This window comes from Cupressus sempervirens, chromosome 4 (genome assembly GCF_028749045.1).
Source record: "Cupressus sempervirens isolate cs-2001-9-10 chromosome 4, ASM2874904v1, whole genome shotgun sequence".
In the NCBI taxonomy this organism is placed as follows: domain Eukaryota; kingdom Viridiplantae; phylum Streptophyta; class Pinopsida; order Cupressales; family Cupressaceae; genus Cupressus; species Cupressus sempervirens.
In genome coordinates this window covers 184,497,318-184,517,290 of record NC_143121.1, presented here as the reverse complement: position 1 = coordinate 184,517,290, position 19,973 = coordinate 184,497,318, and the positions used below count along the sequence as shown (strand labels likewise).

The following is a 19,973-nucleotide window of genomic DNA, read 5'->3' as shown; positions in this document are numbered from 1 at the left end:
GAAATGTAAGTGAATCACTCATTGATCACCTGTGATGGACACTCTTATTTTCTGGTGTCTCACAAAGCGTGTCCTGTAGATCATCTATCCATGATGGTTTGCATTGTGAGAGATAGCCTACTAAGGGTTGGCATTGATGTTTCAAGCTATGGCTCTAGAAAGAGAAATTATGCCAACCCATGTACATATTATTGTTATGTTAACCATTGGAACCCATAAAAGGGTTTTCTTTTTAGGGCACAAGTAAGGTGGCTTTGAGTAAGTGAATCCCCAATTTTCTCCAAAATTATCAATGAATTCCTGCTATGCCATTTATAATAAATATGGGAGCAAGCTTTTGTTGATGGATGATAATGTGCAATATAGAAGAAGATTCCAATGGCACATCTTGCAATGCACAATGTCTAATAATATAAATGTCAAAAATTCAAAGGATCTTGAAACGTCATTTAAAAAATAATGTGATCAAACATTAATGTTATTGTCTATGCATAAATATTAAATTAATGTCTAGGTACATTTCATCAGAGTATACAATGGAAAACCCAAAATAATCACACACTCTGATGAGATAAGTGCTAAAAACTTAAGGCATCTACAATGCTCTTAACGTCACATTGTTTGGCATAGCTGAATGTATTGTACAATGGCCACAAGATCTAATGAGATTAATACAAACAAAATACCACTCTTCTGATAAGCACAAGGTCTTATGAGATCAATGCAAGCAATCTTCAAGGCGCAAATACCTGCACATTTTTTTAGAGAATGTTTTTTTTCAGCATAACAAGAAATGATGCTAACAAAAGTTCCATAAATTCAGCTTTCACCCAACTACATTTTCTTAAATACCTCCAAGGACTTGTCAATGAAAATATTTTGTGCTTATCCAACAATTAATCGAATTCCACAAAGTGTTTGTGCACATCCTGCGATCATTGCATCCATGAAAGCATACCACTAAGATATCTAATCAAACATGTAAGATGCTTTGTGTATGCTTCTGCACTTTGGATACATATTTACCATGCCTCTTTGAACTAGATCTAACAGAAACCTAAACAAACTTAAATTCTAAGTTCCAAAACCCCAATAACAATCATGTATATGTTTATTTGAACTATTACTTAATATGAGAATTATGGTGCCTAAAAAACATATGATATCAGTTGAAGATATCCCACCAACGACAATAGTTTGGAAATGCATCCTCGTGATCAACTTCTTTTATGACTACCAACAAACTGTAGAAGAAACTAGAAATGTGAGCTACAATAGATCTAGACTAGGAAATAACATAAACACTCATAATTACCATTGGCCACATTTCAAACAATAGTGCAAGAAGTATAAGCACGCATAAAGACACATGCACAAATACACATGCACTTTGCACTTTTCACGAAATATCATGGTAGATGCTAATGTAACAACAATTGTCATGCAATATAATTGGCAGATAAAATGAATTATTTTGTTTTAAAAGATAACACTAATAACACTTTCAAGGCAATGAATTAACAATGCTTTAGCTTTCTCAATAATTTACCAATAGTCCAATTTGGCATATTTATCATTTCCTTTCTATTCTCCACTTTCCCTTTATGATGTTAGATTGTATGTGTAATTTAGAAACTTATACAGTTAAAACAAATGATTTTAAGCTATTACAATGAATGAAAATTTAAAATTTTGTCATTACTTATTTTTAATGGGCATCACCATGTGAAGTTAGTCCCCATCCATACTTGTTTTACATTTAGTTAATTCAAGAATAATAATGATGAAGGGTAGTTCTGTCATTGATAATTTTTTATCTAAGTTTTATGGAAATGAAGTGTTGTTGAATTTGTTACCATCCTTTTAAACTAGTTGTACACAAATTTTAAGCTATAATAATTTTAAAAAGATAAAATAATTTGTAATAATAAAAATTTAATACAAGTGTGGGAGGATATCAAAGTTGAAAATTGTGATTAGAAAAGGTGGAATATTCTTTGCTCTTAAAGAGAGTTCGTGGTAGTAATTGTGGGAAAGCATTTAAGAAATATATTAATCTAGAAAAATAATAGAAAATATCTTTATTTTAAAGATAGAGATGGAAATTCTCAAAAGTGTAAGGAGAATTTATTAATTTTTAAAGTATGCATTAACCTATGCTGCACATATACTTGTATTTAGGCTTTTCTAAATGTCTCGTAAACATTAATTATTTTTAAGTAACTTGTACATTCATAAGAAATCTATTAGTGAATTTTTTGTAATTGAATTCAATGAATTAATTGAACGAATTTAGACTATGTTGTAGAATTTATGAAAAATATGAAATATGACAGACATACAATTAAAAACCAATAAAAAAACAAAAGCATCGCCTTCTCAACTTTTCCATATTTGTCTCTTTGCACATTTACTACTAGGTATCTCGAAAATATGCAACAAGATAGATACAAATTTAGATTTCAAACAATACACTATAGAACTTGTACATGTTGGAATTTGTTCATTCTCTCTTACTTACATTTCTATTCCATCACATATTTTTCCTAAAAGCATTAGACTACGACACAAAGTTTGTTTGTATGGAAAATCTTGAGTTTCTATAGACTTTATTAGACAATTAAGAATTTCATTTGACTTAAATTGATCAAATTTAATCTTGCAAATTTTAGCGTTTAGATTATTTATCTATTTAAAAAAAAATATTAGAAATTTTTTAATTTATTCATTTGATTACTTTACTTCTTTTAATTGTATAAATTTGTTTCTGGTCATTATGGAGAAAGTTAATATGTAATTAAGACTAACAAATATAATAACATTTTATATAGAAAAATAATAATAGGATTTTGTAAAGGGCACCCCAAGAATGCCCAAAACTGAACCAACTACTGATAGTGACTTTAATGTGTTTGCATAGATTTGAAACCACATAACATGAACAAGAAGAAATTTATAATACTATGCAAATTGAAGATTGAACTACTACTGAAATAATATTAATTTCAAAATATTCCAGTAATGACTTCCCATCTTGCTACTACAGTACTATGAATAGTGTCGCACTACAATGTTGATACAATAAAATCTATCTTCAATTAGTCCAAGACCCTCATAAAATCACCCGTTCACAATGGCATAAGCATCGGACAAGAAGCGAGAATGATATGAGAAAACACTCAATCCACTTATAGTTGGAAATGCACCCAATATGCCTATTAATGAAGTTGATAGCAATGAATTTCAAAGGCCAAACCCCAAGGGAATGATGTCTAGAATGTCACAAGAGAGGATAGACGTCCTCTAATGGCAAAAATAGATCTACAACCCACACATCAATTTTCTTCCCATATTCCACCTCCTAACAATAGCCACAATCTCTCCTTTTATTTCTACTTCATAGGATCTACCACTTTTCACAAGCAATGTGGGATAAATAAAAGAAAAGAAAAGAAAAGAAAAGGCTAATGATCACACAACTGGACAACTACTAAAGTGGGGACATTACAGATTTTATATGTTAACATCTTGTGATGTGACAACTTGCAAAAATTATGTAGTTATAGTTTAAAAAGAATAATATGCATAATTTCATTCTTTCAAAGAATTTCATTGTTTTATTTTGGATAAAATTTATGAATTTACAATTTTAAGGTTTAAAAGCCTTTCATGGGAGTTATTAAAAATAAACTCCTCTACATATTAAAAATGGATAAGTAAATAGTCACAACTTTACATGCAAGAGAAGATCCCTTTGTGTTCTTTATCTTGGGTTGCCAATCAAATAGATGTGTTATCATATTCTTTAGTCATTTCATCTGTATAGAGTTCATCAAGGGAGACATTGTAACAACATAAAATATTCATTTGGAGCACAATCTTGGCCTCATTCTTCAGGGTCTCACTCGATCTTTGGTGGACTCATTCATAACCATTCAACTTCACAACCAAACCAAGAATCATTGATATTCTTTGTAATTTTTAAATGGAGACCATCCACAAAATCTTTAAGTACTCAATATGGAAACACAAGCCAATGCGTGAATCTATCTGGCAAAGAGCCAAGAACTAAGGGATATCCATTCCACCAAATTTTCCCCAGGTATGATCCCGACCTTATCCCTTTTTTTGATAATGGAACCTTACACTCAATAGGACTTGATCTTTGATTGGATCTTTAAGAACATTTCAACTTCACCAGTAGACCAAGGGCCCATTTATATTTTTGTAGTTTTATTCTTCCTTTCATTTTATTTATAATTCAATTTTAAATTCTTAAAATAATGATAATTTTAAAGAATAAATTTGATTAGTACTTTCAAATTCATTAGACTTGAGAGCATCAAATAATTTTCTTTTTTAATAGACACGAAAGAGATGGTCAATTTTTTAAACAGAAATTGTTTGCAACCAAAGTTAATGTCATTATAAGAAGTCATTAAGCTTAAAGAGTACAAAACTTCCCTTTCTCTTTGGTTTTGTTTAAATAAATATAGAGCTTTTTAGGATGTGCATTCGTATGCTGGTTTGGTGGTATTGATTCCATGAAAATGTTGTGTGATAGGAATTTGTTTCATTGGTAATGTTCTAATGATTTTTGGGTGGTCCACATTGAAAAAGACATAGAATCCTATTGATTGGCTTGAAATTCCTCAAGCATAATCAATGAGACTATACTCCATTTTCTTTTTATGCTCACTTGTTACTTCTTGGCTTATATTATGCTTTGTGTCATTGCCTTGTATAAGTTCTCATATAATTTGTTAATGTTGTTATGGGTCACCATAATGTCTAGATGGTCGTTATTTGAGCATCGTCTTGTTGTACTCTTCTTTATACAAGTCCACCCTCTACAATGATACATGTTTGTAGGTCGACACTTATATGCACTTCTGTTTATTATCTAAAAGTTTGCTTATACTATCAAATCAAACACCCATTGACATATCCCTTGCACCTTCTTTAGGTGCAAATGCTAACAAGAGATGCAATGCATCAAAGTTTTTGCCAATAATTGGAAAAGAAGGAAAATAGAGATTTGTAGATAGAAAGTCCAAGGATATGGAGAAAGAGCTAAAAGAGATAATGATATGTTATTATAAGGACAAGTAAAGGAAGAATGATAGAGAGAGTTGAAAGGAATTTAAAAATATTAATAATTATATTATTTTAAGAAATATATAAATAACGATAATTATATTATATGAATGAATTACTCATTTCTACCAATTGAATTATAAGTTGAAATATTTTATTTTCAAAAATAAATTATTGATTACTTAATTCAAACTACCAAAATATTTAGTATGTTTGAGGGGTAGTATTAGTTTACAAATTATAAAATGGTATAAAAAAATGTAGAGCAAGATTGTAAAATACTAGTTAGTAAAACATAGTGTAGCTTAAAGAAATAATATTTTACAATTGGCAAAAAAAAAAATCAATATAAAATTAATAAATATATTTAAAATAAGAGATATAAAATATTTAACCCCATATTTGAACTTGGTAAGAAAAATAGATTATGATAATTAATATTGATTAGACATTCATTTTTGTCCAAAGTGGTGTGAGGTGGAAGATAAAAAAGATTATTTTATATAAATCAAGTCAAAATGTCACAAATGTGGAAAATATTAAATTGTAATTAATGCATGATAGAGTTGTTAGAAAATAGTCGTATTTTTGTTGAAGAAAATTAAATTTTCTCCCTACCAAAAATAGTATGGTCCAAGAGAATGAATGTAAAATGTGATTTATAAAATAATGAAAAATTAGAGAAAAATATAAACATTTGAAGTTTCTTTTAATCTTTTAAATTCTATGAGTTGATTGGTCAATTGAATTGAATGAAAACAATAGCATCCCAGTATCTTGCTTTTGGCAAGAACTAAAAATAAATAAATATGAAGAATGTCCTTCGAATTTTTCAGTTGCATAAGTTCATTGCCCTTACCTAACAAGAGACACAATGCATCAAAGTTCCTACTAATAATTGGAAAAGAAGGAAAATAAAGATTTATAGATAGAAAGAAAGGATATGAAAATAGAGCTAAACTAGAGAATGATATGTTATTATAAGGACAAGTAAATGTAGAATGATAGAGTGAGTTGAAAGGAATTTAAAAAATATTAATAGTTATATTATTTTAAGAAATATATAAATAACAATAGAAATTATATTATTTGAATGAACTATCATTTCTACGAATTCACTTATAAGTTGAAATATTTAATTTTAAAAAATAAATTGTTGATTACTTAATTCAAACTACCAAAATATCTAGTTGTGTGCTAAAATATTGACACACTTCTATGAGTCATTATATCTAAGATTTCTTAAGAATGAGGTCTCAAATGACAAATCATAGCTCTCTATTAATAGAGTGCAAGGGTTTATAATGGAGACCTTCAGTTTGACTTAGTTAGTGCCCATTTTGACTTAGTTTGTGCCCATGCATGCACACCATAAAATGAGAAATTCAATGATCAAAATATGCATGCAAATGAAAATGCAAGCTAATTTAAATGATAACAATGCAAAGCAGTACAAGAAAAGAAATCTAATCCATGAAAAGAAATAACAATGCAAGAGTAATCTATAAAAGCAAATATGACACTAAGCTAATATGTAAATGCAACAATGAAGCATGATGATGGAAGCTATGGATGCATGCGAGAAGAAGACAAGAAGAGAGAAGTTGCAATGAAGCTCCAATGTCTAAACATCATGGAAGAAATTTCTCTTTTAATTAAATAGATTTATCTTATTTTATTAAAATCTTTCTTTTTATTAAATAATCTTATCTTATTTCATTCAATTATAAGTTGAAATATTCAATTAAAATAAATAAATTCTTGATTACTTAATTCAAACTACTAGAATATCTAGTAAGTTTGATGGGTAGTATTAGTTTTACAATTTGTAAAATGGTATTAAAAAAATTAGAGCAAAATTGTAAAATAATAACTAGTAAAACATAGTGTAAACTTAAAGAAATATCATTGACAAAAAAAAAATCAATGTACAACTAATAAATATATCTAAAATAATTACATATAAAACATTTAACTCTATATTTGAATTTGGTAATAAAAATAGATTGTGATAATTAATATTTGATTACACGTTCATTTTTGTGCAAAAGTTGAGGTGGAAGATAAAAATGATTTTTTTTTCTTTGAAAACCTAAGCAACTTGTCACAAATGTGCAAAAACTTAACACTTCAATCATATAATTGGAAAAGAAGGAAAATATAGATTTATAGATAGAAAGGAAGTATATGAAGAGAGAGCTAAAATAGAGAATGATATGTTATTATAAGGACAAAGTAAAGGTAGAATAATAGAGAGAGTTGAAGAGAATTTGAAAAATATTAATAATTTTATTATTTTAAGAAATATATAAAATAATAAAAATTATATTATTTTAAGAAATATATAAAATAATAAAAATTATATTATATGAATGAACTACTCATTTTTGCCAATTCAATTATAAGTTGAAATATTTAATTAAAAAAAATTTGTTGATTACTTAAATCAAAGTACTAAAATATATAGTAAGTTTGAGGGGTAGTATTAATGGTATAAAAAAAATTGAGCAAAATTGTAAAATAGTATCTAGTAAAACATAGTGTAAACTTTAAAAAAATAACATTTTATAATTATTAAAAATAAATATCAATGTAAAAATTAATAAGAAATATATATATATAAAATAAGAATTTTTTTTTTTAAAACTTGGTAAGATAGCTAGTAAAATATAGTGTAAACTTAAAGAAATAACATTTTACAAATTACAAAAATAAACATCAATATAAAACTAACAAGAGATGCAATGCGTCATAGTTTCTGCCTAATGCATAATAGTTGTAGAGGTGTAGATGAGTGAGAATCTAAATTAACATTGTGAACGCATTATTTTTTGCCTAGAAATGCACTTGTGATCTAATAGGATTGCTCATATTTTGTTGTTAAATTCTCGTCCTAAAAATGCGTTCATGACTTGATAGGATGGCTCATATTTTGTTGTTAAGTTCTCGTACTATATTATTATATCTTTGGGCATTTAAGCCCAAGAATAAGAGGCCAAAGTCTCTAATATGGCACTAAGTACTTAATATCATACTACGATCAATACATATGCTTTAGACAAATTTGCACCTTCTACATTGACAACTTAAATTATGTGCAATGAGGAAAGATATCCATACCGATATTTGAATTATAGAACTTGAAGAAGTGATGAAGCATTTGGAGTATCACATTATATATTTAAACATACCATGCATGCTATTAGAGAACTATAAGTAGTTGGAAAAACTCCCCCAACTATGTATTATTCTCATCTTAATTATCAAATGGAACTCACACTATTTTTAATTATTAACACTAGACAAAAACTACGATAGATATATGGATAGAGATAAATAATAGTATACAACAATAACAACATAAACATATATGTAGAGGAAAAAAATGATAGATAATACAGAGGAGGAAGAGGAAGAGAGATAAAATAATAAGAGTGATACCAACATAAGTTGTGTGTTCATGAGAGAGTGAGAGAATTAAATATAATTATTTTTCTTAATAAAAAAAATAGTCAAAATAAAATTATGGTTATAATAAAAAATTAAAATATATTATAGTTTAATTAATGAAACTAAGAATTTAATTTTTATATTAAAACTCACATTTCTATAAAAAAAATGAAATGTATTGAAATATAAAAATATTTTATAAGTAAAACTAATTGTTGAATTTTACACAATTAGAAAAGGTTTACTATTTAATGTTTTGTATTTCCAAAATTTTCATAAAATTAAGTAATTTTTAATTGTGAAATAATATCTATATAATTTAATATGTACATTTGTAAATAATAAATAGATGTAATACATATAAATTTGATGTGATGAGTAAATATGATGTAATAAATAATAAATAAAATATAACTATTTAATTTTAATACATAATTTATAAAAACTTAATAATAATTTATATATCTTTTATAATTGAATTATTTCTTTTTTGTATTTTTTTTAATATAAAATATAATTATTAATTTAATATTAAAATATATATTTAAGTTTTAAATATATTTAAACTAAATGATACATTGTTTAAATAAAAAATATTAATAATAATAAATAATATAATTTATAAATTGTAAGATTTATCAATTATTCATATTACAAACACTATTATAAAGTATAATTAAAAAATAATATTATTTAATTTATTTTTATAAAAGTAAAATAATAGTAATAATTTAACTACTTTTATTAAAAAAGCAAAGTTAAAAAAAAAAGAAAGAAATTCAAATACAAAGATATAACATATTGAAATTATATTAAAAAAACATTTATTAGGGTTATATATATATATATATATATATATATATATATATATATATATATATATATATATATATATATATATATATATATATAAGAGTATAATTTGAATTTATGCATTGAATGAAGTTTTAGGAACAAGTTATATCAAATAGTCAAAAATAAACATCAACGTAAAATTAATAATAAATATATTTAAAATAAGAAATTAAAATATTTAATAGATTGTGATAATTAATATTGATTAGACATGTTGTGTGTGAGGTGGAAGATAAAATGATTGAAAAAATAAAATCTTATCAACTTGTCACAAATCACAAATGCAAAAAGATAAAATTGTAATTAATACATTCATTAATGTAAGATGAAGTTGTTAGAAAATATTTGTATTTTTTTTGTTAAAAAAAATTAATTTTCTCCGCTATTAAAAATAGTATGGGCCAATAGAATGGATGAAAAATGTGATTTATAAAATAATAAAAAATTAGATAAAGATATAAACATTTGAAATTTCATATAATCTTTTATATTCTTTGATTTGATTGACTAGTGTTAATGCTATATTTGCATTGACATGAATGCATAAGTATTCCTATCATGGTAGGAACTAATAATAAATATATTTAAAATAAGAAATATAAAATATTTGACTCTATATTTGATTAAAATATCTAAATTATACAACTTAAAAAATATTTAAATTTATAAATTCATATGACTTCTTCTTCATAAACTATCTTAAATAATAAATGTATTTCAAATGAGAAATATAAAACATTTAACTCTATATTTAATTAAAATATCTATATTTGAACTTCGTAAGAAAAATAGATAGTAATAATTAATATTGATTAGATATTCATTTGTGAGGTGAAAGATAAAAATGATTGTTTAAAAAAACGTAAATCTACTTGTCACAAATGTGTAAAAGATAAAGTTGTAACTAATGCATTATAGAGATGTTAGAAAATATAGATAAAGTTGTAATTGATGCATTTATTAATATATGATAGAAATGTTAGAAAATATTTGTATTTTTGTTGGAGAAAATTGAATTTTTTAATTGTCAAAAATATAATGTTCTTATAGAATGGAAAAATATGATTTATAAAATAATGAAAAATTTAAAAAATATAAAAATTTGAATTTTTAAATTTTTTTTTAAAGATTCTATGAACTGATTAATTTGTTAAATTGAAAAATTGAATTGAATGAAAACAAAAACAAAGACAAATTGAAGAAGTTAAAAAACTTTCATTGAACTCTAACAAGACACAGAACTAACTTTCAATTGACCTCTCACAAGACGGACAAAAACAATTTTGTCATGGTTCTAACTTCAACATTTTTCATATTTTTCCGCGGCTTTCGTAACGGGGGCTTTGGCTTTACCAGGGCTTTGGCTTTACCAGTGCACAAAATTACTTCGCCTTCCAGCTGCTGGTCATTAGGTATGCATTTCTGAAGTCTCTTGATGGACATTTTATTTTTAGTTCCTCTGTTCTTACTGTGCATCAGATCATGCATTACCATAAACAGTTCATCGGAATACCTTGGCAAATAAATCGAGATTTTTCTTGTTTTATTATCAAAGCTTGCAAATAATGATTTAATGGATATGGCAAAGAAACTGTAGAATTAGGTTTATGGAATAAAACAAAATTGAGAGGCCTGAGGCAAGAAAATAGTAGGACATCAGTGGACTTTTATTCTCGAGGGCATTCTGATTTTTTACCGCCTCGCAAAAATAAAAAAAATTGAGATCCCCAAAACCTTGTTTGTTCACACAGATTACTTAATTGCATTTCCGCTCATGAGAGTCAACAGTTTTACTCCCTCATTGGTCGGAATAGGAGAAGACACTTTGACGGCTCCCTAGGACATACACGCTAACACAGTCAAGGGTATAAGGATCCGCAGGATTCATCAATTTACATATTTGGACATTCTCTTGTGTTCCTTTCATCCCCTAGTTTCTCTTTAGCTACTATTGTTGGGGCTGATGTATTTTCACACTCTTAGTCGAGCCTAAATCTTCTCCGATCATTAGTAGAAGTTACATTTTCTTGCATTGGCAGCCGGTGCCATCATTTGGCTGAAATCGACATACCATTTTCTATTTACCTTGTCCATTTTTTGGCAATATTCTAAATTTTTGTTTCCTTGCAATTCATTGGCACTAGAGGACGGTTGGATCATTAAAAAACTTGTCCTGATCCTCTTTTGAGGTCTGAAATAATTATGCAGCGACCTATAATTTTTTTAGCTTCTATGGTACTCGGTTACTTGCAAGGGTTTTTTCTTAAATTTTGTCAATGGCATTGACGGAATAAAATATAAACTACCCTCCCTCCCTCATAATTCTTACGTTGAAAATCCCATGAATCATGTGTACCTTGTATATGTACATAGTTGAGATTTCAGCGGAATAGTTCTCTCAATATGGATTCTCATAGGAGTGCATAACTAATGATATCTAATTTAATAAAAAATGATTTTGATTGTCGTTGTTTTCAGCTAAAATGAGTGAATTTTTTTTCAATCTATACATGCATTTCTTGATCTCACGTGATTAGTGGAAGGCTTTTTTTTTTTGATCGGTAAACGGCCAAGGCCTTGATTATATTTATTAATAAAAATGGTAATTTACAATAGAGTTTCTCCATTCAAATGGGCATTGGTAGGAAAGAACGGAGAAGAAAACCTCCAGTCTAGCCTGAGACTAATGTCTTTTATTTTTACAACATAGCTTTAGTGGAAGGCTTTATTAAAGATGGAACCATGAGCTCTATTGTTGGCAGAGACAAAGCCCTTGGCCTTGTCAACTGGTCTGCTGGCAGCTGCATAGACATTAAACTAAGAAATCTGAAAAATTGCTTGGGATTAAGTGGTTTCAAACCCTTTTTATTTTTATCTAGCTAGACCTCATATTTTTTTAGCATTGGAAAATCAGTTTAGCTTCTAGTTACAATTGATATTTAGTCATCAATTTCATGATCCTATGGATCTATATTATTTTTTCGCCCTTCTTTGAAAGCACTTTTATAAAACCTTGTCATATACATAACTTGTTGCCTCTGCATTGATTGTTTGTGAAGGAAAACTAAACTTGTCAACTTTGAGCAACATTGGATTTCCATTGTAGGAGGTTGGGAAACTTTATAAAGAGCACCCAAATATATTCAGTTGTTCTTCAAAACAACTGCAAAATAATCTCACTCTAGCTCTCACAAAGCATAAATAAGGACTGATCTATAGTTTTCATATAATGACCATATCTCATCATCATAAGAAGGGTACAACGTAAATATATCTCTAATATGCACAATCAAAGACTGGAAGTATCAAAACTACAAAACCCCTGTTGCTGAAGAACACACCAATATCTGAAGGCTCAAAGCTGTAGCATCTCATAATGCTACATTCCAGAGACCTGAACCAAAAGCATTAGATGATTTATTTTTGCCATTACATGAGAGCAAGGTTGCATGGGTACGTGGGTACGGGAACGGGAACGGGTACGGGAGCGGGTACGGGTACGCATATTTTTCAAAATAGGGGACGGGGGTACGTGTGTAAGCCTAATTTTTTCTATATAATTAATATTTTATAGAAAATATAAAAATCAAAATATCTGTCACGAGTCATGACATTGAGCATTCAAAACAAGAAATTTGAAAATATAAGCCATAAGTCAAATATATATATATATATGCTATTGCTGAATGTTTAAAGTATTTTTCATAATTGGGGACGGAGGTACTTGGGTATGTCAAACTTACTTAAAAATTACACTTTTATATTTATTAAAAATCTGATTTTATGAGTCATGACAATTGTTTTTCAAAACAAGAACAATGATAAAGTTTGCAAATGTAATGTACTGTTTTCAGTTTCAGATTTGCTATATGTTTGAAATAATAATACATGATAAATGCTTAGAGGCATAACAAAGAAGGCAGACTTTAAACATGAACAAGAAGATCCTAAACCATATGACAATGACATATTGCAAATGATAAACTTTTAACTTGAACAGTGATAAAGTTTATTGTTAGTGAGTATCAAAGTTTCAAACTGATTTGGTTTTGAATTAAGTTTGATAAACAACAAGCTAATACAAAAACAAAAAACCAAAAAAAAAAATCAGAACCTTAATCAAGGTCCTTAGCTATGATGCTCTCCACCGAGTACCCGGTACGTGGGATACGTGTACCCGGTACTTGGGTACGTGGGTACGAGTACCAAGGGTGTGGGTACGAGTACCCATGCAACCTTGCATGAGAGGCACTTTGATGCCTAATCAGTAGTTCACCGTATCATGAATAGTTATGATACAAGTATTAACTCCCGCAAAGTATTCAAAACGATAAGGTTGGCACATCAATACAGAAACAGCCTAATAAAACATAACTTGATGCCATATAAAGAGAACCAACGTTGTTATTATGTGAACTATTGAAGGGAAGTAGAAATTGTCAACTACAACACAATAATTAGCACACACATGATGCCAAAATGATAACACACTCAGGCAAAGCTGCGAGCAAGGACAATGACATATGATTAATGTCAGGTCAGCAATTACATGGTGCCAAGTGAGCAAGAAGATGAAACACGAACACACATGGAAGCACTGAATAAAATATATGATGCACAAGAGAACCATAGAGAAAACAGAGAGCAAGAGAAACAATGCCATCCACAGTCCCACATAGATTTCTGAGAAGCTTAATGTAGACAAGTGCAGACATGAATATCTAACAAACTAATTGAACGATTTGATAAAAACACCTGAAGTGGTATTTCAAAGAATTAACCCAACTAAGGCGAGAGGGGACCATTGAGGACTACATGATAGAAACCAAAAAGCTCTTCGTCATGGTTTTGGAATAACCGAAAAGAGACTCACTACATATGTGTAGAGGGAATATTAGTATCTACTTGGGGCCTACTAAGTGCCTTGGATCTTACCACTCCAAGGTGCAATCCTAAAAGCTGATACCACCAAAACAAAAGATAAAAGTTACTCTAAAAATATATCGTCAAAAGATAAACCCTTCTACAAGGAAGATGGGCATAAGAGAACATTTCTTTCCAGAGTTGAACATGAAAAGATTCATAGGAAAACTATATGCTTCAACTGTAAGGATGAATAGGAGTATGGACATGTTTGTGCTATGTGAACAAAAGGTTCAAGAGAAAAAATGTGCTTGAAATGCAAGGATGAATGGGTGCATATGATATAATTGTAACTGAAAATAACTTAAAAATAAAAATCTGTGTTTGAAGTGCAAGGAAAAATGGGACTTGGGACATATACACGGAAAAAGAATCCAAGTGGATGATATAGAGGCATTGTTTGACGAGGAATCATGGGAAGAAGAAAAGAAAATCCAAGCAAAAGAAAAAGTTGTGGTGAAGAAAATCTCAGCAACATTCAGTTGAAGAAGCAAGGACAATAATCAAGTGTTGACGATTGACTAGACAGTCGGAAGCAAGATGGTTAAAGTAGTTGCCACACCCTTATATCCTCAAGATCAAGAAAAAAAAATCCAATCAATCTCAATAATAAAGATTTTAATATGTCACTTTAATCACTCTAGAGAAACCCTAAGATTCCTTTGGTCAGTGAAGGGAAACAACTTCATAGAATATAGCATAAATGTATGGCATGTTTCAAATCCTCATCTCGGTATATAAGTTCTTGCCTTACAGTTAAGAGATATATATGATATTATGCAAACATTGAACCTAATGAAGCTGAGAAGGATTTAAAGATTACAAGCCTCCATGAGCTAGTTTATGGACCCTCACATTGAAAAAGGAAAGAGTTTAAACTATCAATTGCTTGAGGACAAGCAATCATGGGGCAGACTGTCAATGCCCTTGCCATAGAGAAAGATATCCATGCTCAAGGAAATTTCATTTTACAGGAATGCACAATTTTCTGTTGGAAGTAATAATCTCAGTCAATGATTATAAGAATGATGAAAGGCAGTGATCGCGCAGTGATTGCATAAGGATGATGATGGGCTGTAATGATCACTTGTAGGACAGCAATTGATATGAGCAGCAATATATTAAACAGCGATACTATTATTTTAGGAGTGATGATTAGTATGAAGGCAAAAGAAACCATAGATACATCATTAAAAAAGGTTATGACCATTCTTAAATATCAGCAACCTCCAAGGGTTGTCTCTCTTCATAGAGACATAAAGATAGAAGACCGTCTTGGAGGAGAGCATGAAGGAAGATAGAAACAAATTAGTAATTGAAAAAGGAGATCTACAATTTAGAATATTGGCATATTTGGATCTAGTAAATATTGCGGTATGCATTAGAATATTTTTCATATGTATATATATCTATGCTCTTTACATATTTCTTTTCAAGATGTTAATAAACTTTACTATGCTTCTTTAAGTAAATAAATTGTTTATTTTTAATTTCCACAAACAATCATTATTGGAATGGAGGGAAATACATTAGGGAAAGGTGGTAAACATGAAATTATGTTGTTTTACAATGTGTTATTCCATTTTGATGTCTCAATTTGGGGTTTTTTTTGGCCCATTAACGAGTCCATTGCAAAGCTCAACAGGCGTATATTGGCAACGAAGCAGCACATATATTGTGTTGAATAAGCAGTCATCGATTGTGTAGTTGAATGAATCAATCCATAAGCAGTTGTCATTGGCTAGAGCTTTATCAATTGATAGTATTTGTGGTTAACCATCTAATATGGACGATTTATATGTCTCTATTACAATAGGATTTTGCGGGTCTTCTTTTGTATGGCAGCAAATCCTTGGTGTCATATTGTTTGTTGGATCTAACATGGGCTTATAATAACCAGGTTTAAGTAAATAGAGGACTATTGCAAACAGAACGATCACAATTACGAAAGAGTTGCTTTTATGGTTATGTTTTCATTTGTATTTACAATTGGTGTTAACTATGAACAATATATGTATACGAATATGATTACAGTGCAATTGTGTAGAAGCATAAATAGATATATGTAATTTTTGAAAATGTTGCAAGGTTATAGCAGTTGAGGACTTACCTGGAGTGTTGCAGTTGCACAAGTTGAATGAACATTGGGAAGCATGAACAACCTACAAAATACCTAAACATGTGAGTGAAATATCTCTGCATTTCATTTGTGAAATCAAAACTAATAGAACTCTAGTGCAATAAATAAGATTGAACATTTCTGAACTAGTATGTCATGTCCCCTCTTTAGCTCCTTCTAGTAGTGATATGTGAGTTAGCCTATCAGGGAGTCTTGTAGGCTGGCAAGAGTGTTTAGAGGCTCAATTAGGGTTATAGTGTTCGGAAGTTTCTGACAATGAGAGCATGATTAAGAGGAGTTCCTTAATTATAGGAGGAGACCCCTACTTTCTAGGAGGTGGAGGTATCATCCAGCATTGAGGTTATAGGAGATCATTCCCTGGTTTCAATTTTGGGAGATTCAGAGGTCTTCCTACTTTTTAGGGTTATCCCTAGATTTGAGGGATGAGATTGTCAATTATTTCATAATATCCGACATCAGTCATAGGTGGTGACAAGTTTAGTTTCACCTTCTAAAGGTGATCTGGCTATTAGTTGGGCCTTGGGGAAATATTTAAATATTTCCCAAAGTTAGTAATTAAATATTAAAATAAAACTAATTTATTAGCCACTAGGATGAAATAAGGAGATTTTTGGCTCCAATTGGTCAATTATGCCGAGGTGTGATAGTCCGTTGGAAAGTGCTAGACCTCTACTATTTGATTTTTAGCTATAGGAGCTCCGGTGATGCTTGATACTTTTACCATGATTGAAATAATGTTTTATCCTCTATGTTGGATGTCAATAATGGAAATAAAAATTATAACCCAAAGTTTCCACTTAAGTCATATTAGGTCATTCTTAGGGTTCGAATGCCTAGTAGGGAGTTATAAGGAGAAGCAAAGGAAAGAAAGATTATCTTTTACATTATTTATCCATCATTTTGGGTGCTTGGCTCTAGTAGAGCATTCCTTCAATTAAGACGCCAACCCTAGGTTGAGAGAGTAAACTATTTGGGACGTAACCTTCAAGTAACTGTGATTTAGCAGGTCTTCAGTACTATATTCAGGTAGAAAGCAAGCAGCTTCAGCAATGGCAACCTTTCTTATCTGATCTTCAGCAGCAGCTGCCATCTTAGATCTGACTTTCAGCATTGGGCTTCCTTTTTGCACACTTGGGTGTTGGAATAAGAGCAGATTTTTTGCAAATCTATAGCTAGCTGCCTATCCATATCTGGCGTTGACTGTAGCTAAGGTACTAGGTTGCTTTTATTTTTGTAACATACATTACTGGGTTCATTTGGGTATTCCCAGATTTTAAGTGTTGTGGTTTTGGATTATTACTATGTTGTTTAAATACTGTTGTTACTAGTAGATATTGTAACACATCTATTTTGAAGAGAAACTATCAAAAATCAAACACCAAACTTCTGCACTTCTGTCTACTTTGGAAGAACACTTAATTGCAGGAGAATTCAATTTTATTTAAATAAAATTATAGCATATCAGTGAATCAATCTGCTAGGGATACTTCAGTGATATCAGAGCCTGGTCTTGCCATCCTATGAGTTGATTGCAATCTAGGATTGAAACACTATGGTAAATGAGCAGAGAAATGCCAAGCATAACCAAGTAGTGGAACAGGAAAGAGCAATGATGCAAACACTCATCACAACACAACCCTTGATAGTCCAAGCCCTCGAGAGATTACAAGATAACTTGGAAGAATGGAATTGGATAGGCACAGGGGTAGATAAGGATGCAGTAGATCTGTGTCAGTAGCAAGGAGTCAGCACAACCACAGATCTCATGCTTCTGTAAGGACCTTCCTTTATTCCCATAGGCATGAACGCCCCCATACACCTACTAGAGATAGACCCTTGCTTCCACAATTCTTACTAGGAGAGTGTAGAGCACATGCAGATCCACCGGAGGTGGAATTTCAGGAATCTGTTATGGAAGCTGTAGCTGAATGGAGGGCCTTACCTCCTAAGTTTCGTGTTGTTTTTCCTCTTCCCTAGTACTATTCTTAGAGTAGGGATACTACTAGGTTAAGAGGTGACAGGGGTTTTAGACCACAGCAAATAATGATCTCAACAAAGCTATTGGGAAAGTCTCACTGGTCACTTATGATGGTATGGGTAGTACTAGTGCATGAGCTTGGGTGCACAAATTGGATATTTACTTATCTTTACGTCCCATGCCTAAGAGGGAGGCTATATAGTTCACTGTATTACACTTGAATGGGATTGCATATGATTGGTGGCATCATGGGTTGATCACCCAAGATCATGGATTGATTCACTCTTATGCAGATTTTACTGAGTGGCTTATTACCCAGTTTGACTAGAAAGACAAAGAGCTCTACTACAGAGAATTGGCTCATCTTAGATAGACAAGACATGCTGAAACTTACATTAATGAATTCCAACGCATTGCTGTGATGGTACTTGATATGCCCCAGAAGAGGAGTGTGATGTTATTCATTGAGGGGTTACAGGACAGACTTAAGGGATTGGTCTGAGCATTCTAGCCAGCCACCCTTAAGGATGCCATTGATGTAACAATAAGATTGGACGTTATTCCTACTTATCAGTCTGATAAGAGACCATTTAGGGATGCAAGACCTCCACAGAAGGCCAACACCTCACAAAATAGGGACAGACAGTTAGCTAGACCCCCTAGGATGGACCCAGAGACATGAAATGATTTGAGGAGGAAAGAATTTTTCTTTTCATGCAAAGAACCTTGGGAGCCCGGGCACCATTGTATGGGTAAGGGCAAGGTTCATTTGATTGAGGTGGCATTTGAGTTTGGTGATGAGGAGATACCTGACATTGACATTGAGGACAATCTTGAGGAGACTCATCCGGAGCAATCTCAGTTGGAATTGGACATGCCAGAGTCATTGGTGGCAGCCAAAGTGACTATGTCTACCTTATCTGGTTATCCCAAATTCCACGCCTTTTGGCTGAAAGGTACATTACAGGGCCAACAAATCATGAGCTTGGTCGATACAAGAGCTACACATAACTTTATTGATAAAAAATTGGTTGAGAAACGTGGGCTACAATCTGAGATATTTGAGGGTTTTGGAGTAAAGGTTGCAGATGGTGCAATTTTGGGCTGCACTAGGAGGATCTCACAGCTTACTATTCAGATGGGGGATTTACTTTGACAAATGACTTCAATATTCTACCCTTGGAGGACTATGATGTTCTTTTGGGTATGCAGTGGCTACAAGGTATCGGAAGGTATATTATTGATCACCACCGCATGCAGTTAGAGTTTTTGTCTGGGGAGAAGAAGGTGATCCGAAGAGCAGCATCAGACGGTGGACCTAAAGAGGTGACTTCTTGCAGGATGGAGTCTATTATTAGACATGATGATATGATTTGGGCTACATGTTTTGTGAAGTCCAAAATACCTACTCTTCAGGATGGCAGAACATTTCATGTTGATATTTAGTTAGTAATGGACCGACATGGTAGAGTTTTTGGTGACATACCTCCTGGTGTACCTCCAGATAGAGGGTTTGAGCATGGGATAGAA

At 30.8% G+C, this 19,973-nt stretch overlaps 1 protein-coding gene across 1 annotated transcript in view; it reads left to right on the top strand.

Moving 5' to 3' along the window:
- Positions 1–10,630: 10,630 nt before the first annotated feature.
- Positions 10,631–19,973, top strand: part of LOC149560612 (uncharacterized) — a 43,411-nt gene continuing 34,068 nt past the window's right edge. Inside the window, exon 1 of the mRNA XM_089824747.1 lies at positions 10,631–10,814. Within this exon, the coding sequence (XP_089680873.1) occupies positions 10,691–10,814 (124 nt within the window). The 5' untranslated portion in view covers positions 10,631–10,690. The remainder of the gene's footprint in view (positions 10,815–19,973) is intronic.